The sequence below is a fragment of the Leucoraja erinacea genome, unplaced genomic scaffold (genome assembly GCF_028641065.1).
Source record: "Leucoraja erinacea ecotype New England unplaced genomic scaffold, Leri_hhj_1 Leri_495S, whole genome shotgun sequence".
Classification (NCBI taxonomy): Eukaryota; Metazoa; Chordata; class Chondrichthyes; order Rajiformes; family Rajidae; genus Leucoraja; species Leucoraja erinaceus.
The window spans coordinates 92,235-104,042 of record NW_026576396.1 but is presented as its reverse complement, the minus strand read 5'-3'; the positions used below and the strand labels follow the sequence as shown (position 1 = coordinate 104,042).

Below are 11,808 nucleotides of genomic sequence, written 5' to 3'. Positions count from 1 at the left end.
CCCTTGATTTCATTAACCCGAAGAACTAAATGTAACTCTCTCTTGAAAACATCCAGTAAATTGGCCTGCACTGCCTTCTGTGGCAGAGAATTCCACAGATTCATAACTCTCTACGTGAAGAAAGTTTGTCCTCATCTCAGTCCTAACTGGACTACCCTTTATTCTTAAACTGTGACCCCTGGTTCTGAACGCCCCCAACATTGGGAACATTTTTCTTGCAGTTACAGTAAGTGAAAATGTAGCACACAAGCAGGATGCTTTATCCAACCACTTCCATTTGAAGTCCACTATCTTCCACCATTTCTACCCAGTGCTTGGTACTTCCAGTAGCCACTGGCTGTCCTCCAGGATGCACCGAGCCGCACCCTGATCCATGCCGGTCACCTGGGCGAATTTGGCACTGAGACTCTCACGGCAGCGGCGCAACGCTTCGAGACGCCTCCGACAGCCTGGGACTCTTGCACTGAGGCCGCTGCATTGCCGGAGCTGCAGTGAGCGACTCGCCAGCCCGGAAAACACTCACCAGCCCCGCTCCCCGTCCGCATCTGTCCCCGCCGCTGCTTCTGCTTCTGCTTCCGACACCCGTGGCCCATGCAGTTGATATGAGTTTTGAAATATTCGTTGATCACAGAATTTCTCACGACAGAGCGTGAGAAATTTGTGATCAGCATGAGAATTTGGCGAAATGCGTGATTCTCACGCTCAATGCATGAGAGTTGGCAGCCCTGCCTCTCTCTCCCTCCCCTCTCTCCCCCCTCTCTCTCTCTCTGTATCTCTTCTCTCTCTCTCTCTCTCTCTCGCTCTCTATACCCTCTCTTCTACCTCTACCCACTCACTGTCTCTCATCCTCTCTCTCTCTCCCTCTCCTCTCTCTATCCCCCCCTCTCTCTCTCTCTCTCTCTCCCCTTCCCCTCTCTTCTCTCCCCTCTCTCTCTCCTGTCTTCGTCTCTCTCCCTTCCACCTCACTCGCCCCCTCTCTCGCCCCTCTCTCCCTCTCGCTCCCTCTCGCTCTCTCTCGCTCCCTCTCGCTCTCTCTCGCTCCCTCTCGCTCCCTCTTGCTCCCTCTCGCTCTCTCCCCCTCTCGCTCTCTCCACACACTCTCTCCCCTCTCTCACTCCCCCTCTCTTTTTCATACTCTCCATCTCCCCCCCCCCTCTCTCTCTCTCTCTCCCCCCCTCTCTCTCCCCCAAACTCTCCTTCCCACCTCACTCTCCCCCTTGCTCTCTCTACCCTCTCTCTCTCCCCTCTCTCTCTTGCTCCTCCTCTATCTCCTCTTTCTCTTTGCCTCCCCATCTCTCTCTCTCTCCCGTTTCTCTTTACCCCCCCCCTCTATACCTCTTGCCCCTCTCTCCCTCTTGCCCCTCTCTCCCTCTACCCCCCTCTCTTTACCGCCCCTCTCTCTCCCCCTCCCCTCTCCCCTTCTCTGCTATCCTCTCTCCTCTAACCCCCTCTCCCTTCCCCCTCTCTATCTCTCTCTCCCTCCTCTCCCTTTTTCCCCCCCCCCCCCCCCCCCCCCCCCCCCCCCCCCCCCCCCCCCCCCCCCCCCCCTCTGTCTCTCTGTCTCCTTCCCCTCTCTCTCTCCCTCCCTTTGCGAGTCTTTGTCGCTTCCGCACAGAGACTATAACGGCAGCGGTGCAACAATTCTGACAACTCCGACGGCCCGGGACTCTTACACTGAAGCTGCTCCATAGCCGGAGCTGCAACGAGGGACTCGCCAGCCCGGCAAACACTCGCCAACCCGGCAAACACTTGCCAGCCTCGCTCCCGGCATCTGTTCCCGCCGCTGCTTCAGCCCCGGCTATCCAACACCCGCGGCCCATGCAGTTTATATGAGTTTTGAAATTTTCGTTGATCACATAATTTCTCACAACAGTTTTGGTCACCCTGTTGTAGAGATGGAAAGCTGGAAAGTGCAAAAAAATTTAAGAGGATGTTGCCAGGACTCAAGAGCCTGAGCTATAGGGAGAGGCTGAGCAGTCTAGGACTTTATTCCTTGGAGCACAGGGGGATGAGGGGTAATCATAGAGAGGTGTATAAGATCATGAAGTGAAAGATTTAATAGAAACATCTGGGGCAACTATTTCACACAGAAGGTGGTGGGTTTATGGAACAAGCTGCCTGAAGAGGTAGTTGATTACAGCATTAAAGACATTTAGACAGGTACATGGATAGGAAAAGTTTAGAAGGATATGGGCCAAATGCACACAGGGAGGCCAGTTTAGATGGGACATCTTGGTTAGCATGGCCAAGTTGGGCCGAAGGGCCTGTTTCCATGCTGTATGACACTCTGACTTTCTCGTGAATTGTCCACCACAGATGTCCAAGTTCCCATGTTTCTCCTTACACTTCTTCTTAAATAGAGGCACAACATTAGCCACCCTCCAGTCTCCTCACCTCACCCCTTGTCTAGTGATGATTCATTCGAATGTCTCAGCCAGAGCCCATACAATTTCTTCGCTAGCCTCCTACAGTGTCGTCAAATATACCTGATATCCACAAATACTGTGCTAGGTATGCTGGGCCTGTTTACCCTGGAGTGCAGGAGGCTGAGGGGTGGCATAGATACGGTAGAAATCCAGTCTTTTTGATCAGCTCTATGAATCTATGACTTCAAATGGCCAATGCATTGAGTCAGGGGCTGAAGCGGGTCATCCCTCCAGCGCACATGGCCAACAGGAAACTGGAAATTTCCAATTCCCCACATTGGGCACCTTGGACTAAGCCCTTTGTCACTCACTTTAATTTAGAGTGCTGATTACACTAACCACCTTCTTCCTCTCAATTCTACCTGTTACAATTTACCACCCCTACCTTTACTCTTACATCAGTGAATGATGGTAGGAAGCAGAGACAGAATTATCCACATTTGCTGCTCACCATGTCACTGCCACCACTGCCAGGCATCACTGTCTGATATGTGACATCCCCTCCAGCTCTGCTGCTGGACTCCGGGAGCTGGGTGAGATCTATTTATGCATCCGTCTCTCCAGATCCTCTCTTCCAGGTCCACCTCACTCACCACTGCTGCTGACTTAGTTCCCTTGGCCTGTAGGATTCAACCAATCACTGTTTTGAATGAACTCAGTGACTGAGTCTGCAGAGAACTCTGAGGTCGAGAACTCTGAAGATACACCAACCTCCAGGTGAAGAGGTTTATCCTCATCTTGGTCATTTATAACCCACCCTTACCCTGAGATTGTGCCCCTGGATACCACAGCCAGGAGAAACCTCCTCCCTGTGTCCAGTCTATCAAGGTAGAATTTCACATGTTTCTACAAGATCGCTCAGTCTTTTGAACGCCAAGAATAGAATAATAATAATAATAATAATCTTATTTATATAGCACATTTTTAGTCAACTTGCATTGACCCCAAAGTGCTTCACATAATTACATTACATTTACACACAGGCAAAGGTGGGTGAAGTGTCTTGCCCCAAGGACACAACGACAGTATGCACTCCAAGCAGGTTTCGAACAGACTACCTTCCGGTCGCCAGACGGACACTTAGCCCATTGCGCCATCTGTCGTCCCAATAGAGGGCAGCTTTACTCTATTTCTGCTCGTGTGACAAACCCTTGTAAACCTGAAACTTGGACTGTTTTTCTCTCCACAGACGCTGCCTAAATCTGCGAGCACTTCCCGGATTCTCTGATTTTACCGCAGGAAACTGTCTGGAGAATCTTCAATGCACTCCCTCTACAGAAAGTGCACCTTTCATTAGGTAAGGGCACCAGGTTTGTACACAGTCCTTCAGATATGGTCTCAAAAAAGATACACAGCAGAAAGCATTCTATCCAAACGCATTACGACTTGGTTTGGAAGCTTCTCTGCCCAAGACCATAAGATATTGCAGAGAGTTGTGGACATATTCCAATCCATCACACAGACCAGACTCCCCCCTCCCCACCCCCAACCATGGACTACATTAACATTTCACGCTGCCCCAGGAAAATAGCCAACATAATCAAAGACCACTCATACCAGGGTCATTCCCTCATTTCCCACTCTTCCGTCAGGCAGAGGCTACTTCCCTGCTTCTGTCAGTTTGTTGAATGGTCCTCCCATAAAATAAAGGGATAATCCCAATCTCACAATCTAACAACAGTAATACCAATAATAAACCAACAGCAATAGCTCATTGAGGTTCTTGTACTTTTTAATCTGCACTATCACTGTAACTGCAACACGGTAGACTACATTCTACACGGGTATATTTATTTTTGTGCTACTTGTACTTTTGTAAGGCTTCATTGTATCATGTATGGTATGATTTGACTGGATAGTATGCAGAGTTTTTCACTGTGTCTTGATACATGTGACAATAATAATCTAATTCCAAGGCCATGTATAATTCTGGTGACCAATTCCAGGTACCCACGGTGATCACACACTGACTGTACTTGAAACACACGGTGCCAAGGACAACAAGAGGATCATCAGTCAGAGCCAAAGAAGTGACCAGCCCTGTGATCCCAGGATAGGAACTCCAGCACCCCAACACATCTGAGCTCTGTGAAATATCCCGGGACAGGAAACCGGACAACTGGATAAATCCTGGGCCTGTATCCAGGCACTGTGCTATATTGTCGAATAGGAGCCCAGGCCTCAAGGTAGATACTGGGACAGAAACGTACAACTGGTGAAGATTCACCCAACTGCAATATATAAGACAGGAGCACTGACATCCTGGGAATTCCAGGATAAGAACCACCTCTCTGGGAAAGAACATACAGATCCCAGGAAATACATTCACCCAGTGAGAGAGAATGGCGAGTGTTTCATCAACTGTAAATAGCTGGTCTGAAAACCTGAACCCTCCACAACTTGTGAGGGATTTGGGTTTACAGGATCATTATCCTCACAAACTGTCACTGACGTCCATGCGGGAGGTATCCTGGGGTAAACTGGACGACAACAAACCAACTCGACCAGAAGATATTCCTTGGCGATTTCTCCAAAGGATCCTCTCAGCTAATTCACTGGCAAGGAATCCTGAATGGCCCCCTGCTCAGTCCTTGGAAGACAAGAAAAATGATGAAGATTTCAACGATTTCTTTGAAGTGAAAGAGCCAGGGGATTCTGGGATTAATCCTCTGGATATCATTGCTGCCATTTTCCTCTGTGCCGACCACTCTCTCCAGCAGGAACTGATGCTGAAGATGTCTCTGTGCCAACTTGCATTACCCTTTCTGCTGCCGGAAGGGCACGGTTACCCCAGGGACAAGGTGAGGGGACCCATGGAAGGGTCTGGTGCCACCCTTCTCCTCTGGGCCATGAGACCCATTGTTAAAATGTGGTGCCCACAATCTCCCACAGGAAACAGCCGCGTTGTGGAGATGCCCATCGTGACAGCAACCGTGCCAACTGTCTCCTTCCTCAGACTCGGAAGGTGCACGGTGTCCAAATCCAAACTCCTCAATCTCACCTTGAGCCAGGCCCAGCTGCAGCAGAACATCTTCCTGCACTCCGGGATGGAATGTGGGAATGTGCCCCGTGAGATATCGGATGGGATGGCTGAGATCAGCTGGTATCTACCTTCTGGGAAGAGCAACACGGACATTTTCCCGGAGGCTGCTGCATTCATCAACCTCCGAGGTGATGCTGAAACTTACCAGGGACACACTCGGTTTCTGGCAAAAGTCTCTGCTGCTCTCTTTATTTTCATTGACGTTATCGGTGAGAAGGAAAGAGAATTCCTCACCTCTCTCGCACAGTCACCGGCAAAACTCTTTCTGATAGTGAACACTCACATCAGTCAGCAACACATCACCCCTGAGCAGGTAAAGAAACTGTTCAAAGATCTGAAGTTACAACCTCAACAATGCATTGTTCGGACAAATGTAAACGAGGCCAAATTTGTGGAAAAACTTTGTTTTCAGGTAAAACAAGTGATTCTAATGAGTGACGGGGACCAGAGATTCCTGAGTCTGGAACAAATGGGTGACATTGCGAGAGAAAGTGGGATTCAGGTCGATGAACATCAGCCTGAAATACAACGGGCCAAGGACCTGACCAAAATACTGGGCAGTCTTGACCCTGCAGACATCACTGGGTATAAAAAGAGAGTGCTGCCCTTTCATGGAGAGCCCTGGCAAGGGCTGACTAAAGTTGAGAAAGAGAAGTCTCGGATGAAACTCCGTGGGGGCAGAACCACAGAGAAGTATAACCACGAGTTGGACCAAGACAAGAAAAGAATCCGGGAAGCTCAGCTCAGACAGAGCCTGTCGGAGGAGATGCAGATATTCATTGACTACCTCACCTGTCCTGGTGGGGATGACAGGGCCATTTCCTTGCAGTGGCTGAAGCTGATGCTGGACAGTAAATCAAGGGAAATCATGGCAGGATTGCGCAGGGATTATAAAGAACTGAGCAAACTCTCAAAGCAGAAGGTCAAGGAGCTGAAGGACATGGATCAGAAGATGACTGATAGTTCCCTGGGACTTGAGCACTTCATGAGGGAACTGGGCCAGGTTTATGAACTCTCAGTGACACAACACAACATCAAGCAACAAACACAGATCCACCCACATGTGCTTCAGTTACCGGGTGTTGCTGCTGAACTGTTGCTGGATGGGTTCCCACTGGAGCTCATTGATGGAGACGTCTCCAACGTTCCTGTTTCATGGATCACTGCTGTACTGGAAGCAGTGGCCGAGAAGGTGGGACGTGCTTCCAGAGTGTTTGTGCTGACAGTGATTGGAGTTCAGAGCACAGGCAAGTCCACGCTCCTCAATACAATGTTCTGTTTGCGGTTTGCTGTGAGCAGCGGCCGATGTACTCGAGGGGCCTACATGCAGCTGATGAAGGTCACAGGGAGCCTGGCGGAGGAGCTGGGCTGTGACTTCATCCTGGTCATTGACACGGAGGGGCTGAGAGCTCCAGAACTTGCAACACTAACAGACAGCTACGAACACGACAATGAGCTGGCAACATTCGTGGTGGGATTAAGCAACATAACATTGGTAAACATAGGCATGGAAAACATCGCAGAGATGAAAGATATTTTACAGATTGTTGTTCATTCCTTACTCCGCATGAAACTGACGGGGAAAAGACCAAAGTGTATATTTATCCACCAGAATGTTGGAGATGTGAGCGCACATGATCACAATCTGAGAGGCCGTCAGAAACTGCTGGAACAGCTGGATAAGATGACAGAGGCTGCAGCAAAACTGGAGAAGGTGGAGGGAGTTACGTTCCGTGATGTGATGGACTATGATGCTGACAAGGACAACTGGTACATCCCTGGTCTGTGGCAAGGTACACCCCCAATGGCTGCCGTCAACACTGGCTACACTGAACACGTCTTCCAACTGAAGAAAAGTCTCATTCAATGTTTACTCAAAGGGAAACTAGACCAAGGAGCTTTCACAATCCCAGACTTTACCAAATGGATGACTGGCCTTTGGGAGCAGGTGAAACATGAGAATTTCATTTTCAGCTTCCAGAACAGTCTAGTCGCAGAAGCTTACAACCAGCTCTCTGTGAAGTACAAGGACTGGGAGTGGGAGCTACACAAATTCACACACTCCTGGGGAAACGAGGCTGAAAACAGAGTCAACAATGCCAATGGTGACCTCAACCGACTGCTCCAAACACTGGAACGTGAGATCAGGACGGAGATTAACAAAAGGGAGGGTGAGACTCTGGATAAACTAAAAGATCTGTTTGAAAGTGGGGCTGATAACGTGCAGCTGATGGAGAAATACAGGGAGGAATTCAAGCTCAGTATCTCCAGTTTATGCAGACGGCTTCAGGATGATTCAATGCAGAGATGTAAGGATGCTGTGAACAGACGTGTGGGACTGCAGGAAGTGGATGCTATTTGGAATAAATCTCACAAGAAGATTGAACACCAGGTCAAGGAGCTTTTATTAAAGTGTAAAGGGGCAAATCAGGTGTTGGGTGACAAGGAACTGCAAACTGCCTTTGGAAAGATGTGGCAAGACACACTGTCACAGCTGGACTATCAGCCCTGTAGAGAAAGAAACATCGAACTGGAGATTGAAAAACTTCTCAGAGAGAACACAGCAACTCAAGGGAGGGTGATTAATGAAATGCTAAAAAGAAAACCTCTCTGTAAACAGGGAACTCAGTGCTTTCAAATTGAAGGGAAACACATCAACACGACATGGGTGAGACGTGCTAAAACCACAATTGGGATAGCCTCGCACCAATCAGATGTTAATCAGGCAGCAATGATAACACAGTCCCTCGACCTTGAATGCCATCAATGGATCAGTGACATCACAAAAGTGGACATGGATTATGACAATAAATATTGTATTGATCTTTTGAATATTATACAGGAGAAAATTAACAATATTTCACACCCAAACTTCACAATGAGTGAGGAATTCAGGGCTGAGTTTAAACTTCACCTGTGTGGTTACGCTGTACCAAGATTCCAAGAGATGCAGACGAGGTTCATCCAGAAACACGACCCGCGGCAAAGACTGGAAAACATGAAGGGTCAATACTTTGATCTCTTCATTGATATTTACACAGAGCAGGATGAGAACCAGAGACAAGCAGAACGGTTTGCACAATCTTGTTTCTTGCCAGCTCTCAGAGACGCCACCCTCAAGGCTCTCAGTGTGAACATCGTAGATGATATGAAACAAAATGACCCTGAGAGCAAGTACAGTCTCCGCAACAACTTCACTGTGGCCCTCCTGGTGCACTTGAAACAAAGGGGTACATTTCATGACTATCACCAGTATATCACTGACCTTGAGAATTTGGCCAAAGACTGGCTCCATCACCAGGTTATTGAACACTGCAAGACACAACGTGATGGAGAGAGCACGTTTACCCGTCTGGCTAAAGGAATCCTCACACAGATCACTGGGAAAGCTAAAAAGATTGTTGAGGATGCAGTGAAGCAGAACTTTGCTGGAAATGTTCAGAGCTTCCTGGACATGTTTGTTGAAAAGTTAAAGGACAGGATCTCAATGCCCAAAGATGAAATGAAACTCGTTCTGTTTCACAGTGACGGTGATGGCAAGAAATGGGCAGAAGCAGTTCTGCCATCTATTGAAGAGGTGGAGCAGAGACTCCTCAGTGAGGTAACAAGCTGGGATGTCCAAGCAAAGATTGAAGAATTATCCATTAAACCCAGGGATGTGATGTTCAAAGGGTTATTCAATTGTACCAAGAAATGTCCTTTCTGTCAGGTTTCCTGTGACTTAGAGACCCCGGTACACTCACAGCACTCTTGTAAGCAGCACAGACCTGAAGGACTTAATGGCTATCGATGGGCTCATAGTGAACATCTTGTAACTGATGTCTGCACAGCTTCAGTCGCAGGTGATGCATTATTTAAAAATAACGACACAAATGGGGAATGGAAACCCTACAAGGATTATCAAACTGTCAATGATTACTACAAATCCTGGACCATCCAGCGGGAAATTTCCGCACAGGGAGCATCCTATTGGAAGAAGGTTTTCTACACTTATAATCAGCAGTTTGCTGGAAAATATGGAGCTAAACCTGCAGAGATCGATAATGCCTGGAACATTGACTGGGATGTAGTGAGGAGAGATCTGAATAAGACGTATACCACAAACATTCAGTCTTGGTGAAGTCCATTTAGACGCGTTAGATGTAGACACAGAAAAATTGCCTACTTCTAAAGGAAAAAAAGACAAATTGCTGGAGTAACTCAGCAGGCAGGCAACATCTCAGAACATGAATCGGTGATGTTTTGGGTTGGGACCATTCTTCAAAATGATTTAGGTTTTAATTTTAGAGATACAGGCCCTACAAACCTGCACATCTTTGGGATGTGGGAGGAAACCAGAGCATCCGGAAGAAACCCACATGGTCACAGGGAGAAAGCACCCAAGGTCAGGATCAAAGGTGGGTCTCTGGCGCTGTGATGCAGCAGCTCTACCAGCTGCGCCACCGTACCGCCATTATTGTAGGGGGGGGGGGGGGGGGGGTGGGAAAGAAAGTTGTAAGAAAGGAGAGCAGGACAAAGCCTGGTAGGTAATAGGTTGATACAGTGGAGGGGGGCTTTGATAGGCAGATAGTTGATCAAAGACTGGAGGTGAAAAGACAATAATAGGTGCAGGAGTAGGCCATTCGGCCCTTCGAGCCAGCACCGCCATTCAATGTGATCATGGCTGATCATCCCAAATCAGTACCCAGTTGCTGCCTTCTCCCCACATCCCCTGTTTCCGCTATCTTCAAGAGCCCTATCTAGCTCTCTCTTGAAAGTCTCCAGAGAACCGGCCTCCACCACCCTCTGAGGCAGAGAATTCCACAGACACAACTCTGCGTGAAAAAGTGTTTCCTCGTCTCCGTTCTAAATGGCTTACCCCTTATTCTTAAACTGTGGCCCCTGACTCTGGACTCCCTCAACATCGGAAACATGTTTCCAGTGTCTAGGGTGTCAAAACCCTTAATAATCTTATATGTTTCAATAAGATCCTCTCTCATCCTTCTAAACTCTAGAGTATACAAGCCCAGACGCTCCATTCTCTCAGCATATGACAGTCCCGCCATCCCGGGATTTAACCTTGTAAACCTACGCTGGAAATCTAAGACTAAGGTGTGAGATGGAAAAACGGGAGAATTGAGGTGTAGGAAAGCACTGTAGATGCTGGGTTAAACAAAAGATGGATACAAAGAGCTGTAGTAACTCAGTGGGTCAGACAGCATCTCTGGAGAAAAGGAATAGGTGATGTTTTGGGTCGAGACCCTTCTTCAGACTGATGAAAAGTCTGTTCCTTTTCTCCAGAGATGCTATCTGACCCGCTGAGTTACTCCAGCTTTTTGTATCTGTTTTCGGGAGAACTGAAGTGTTGTGAATTGTGAAGCTAGAGGAAGGAATGTAGATGGAAGGGGATGGGAAGGTAATAAATGGGTGCGAGTCCATGTGAGATAAAGAGATGTGGGGTATGGAGCTGAGAAGGGGCGGGGGGGGGGGGGGGTTATATGAGGAATGGTGTGGAGGAAGAAAGGAGGGGGGTGATTTGCAGGTTTGTTTTAATTGGAGAATTCAGTGTTCATACTGTTGGGTTGTAAGCTCCCCAAGCAGAATATAAGCTGCTGTTCCTTCAGTTTGCATGTGGCCTCACTCTGGCAATGGATGAGTCCCAGGACAGAAAGGTCAGTGTGGGAATAGGAAGGGTAGTTAAAATGGTAACAATCGGGAGTTCCTGAACAATTGCACTCTGTCTGTCAAGACCTATAGGAACGACTGGTTGTTAACCACACACCTCCCACATCAGCTGCTCCTCTCACCCCAATGCTGCACCCGGACTCACACCTATTTCTCCCCTCCTCCCCCTTTCACCTGCATTTCTTCCTCTTGCTTCACAACTCATAACACTTTAATCCATATCTCTCACCATTTGTCTTTTCATCTCTGGTCTTTGTCCACCATAAGCCTATCAACCCCCTTCCCCTCACCTGTATCCCCCAATTATTTATGTAGGAAGGAACTGCTGATGCTGGTTTAAACCGAAGTAAGACACACAAAGGAGGACTCTGAAGAAGGGTCTCGACTCAACACGTCACCATTCCTTCTCTCCAGAGATGCTGCCTATCCCGCTGAGTTACTCCAGCATTTTGTGTTTATCTTTTCCCTTCACTCGCCAGACTTTGTCCTGCCCCTCCTCTCTTCAAGCTAAGTTTTTCATCCCCACCTCCAAAATCAGTCTTAAAACGGGTCCCAACCCAAAACATCACCTAATTCGTTATCCAGAGATGCTGCCTGATCCGCTGAGTTTCTCCAGCACTTTCTGTCTTTTTTTGTAAACCAGTATCTGCAGACCCAAGTGTTAAATTACCTCTA

The 11,808-nt window shown here is 48.1% G+C and overlaps 1 protein-coding gene across 1 annotated transcript; it reads left to right on the top strand.

The window, feature by feature from the left end:
• The first annotated feature begins 1,805 nt into the window (after positions 1 to 1,805).
• LOC129693951 (up-regulator of cell proliferation-like) lies at positions 1,806 to 9,930 on the top strand. Its single transcript, XM_055630673.1, has 2 exons — positions 1,806 to 3,723; positions 4,373 to 9,930. Exon 2 carries the CDS (start codon positions 4,769 to 4,771, stop codon positions 9,587 to 9,589), a length of 4,821 nt encoding a protein of 1,606 aa, XP_055486648.1. The 5' UTR covers positions 1,806 to 3,723; positions 4,373 to 4,768; the 3' UTR covers positions 9,590 to 9,930.
• The last annotated feature ends 1,878 nt before the right edge of the window (positions 9,931 to 11,808 follow it).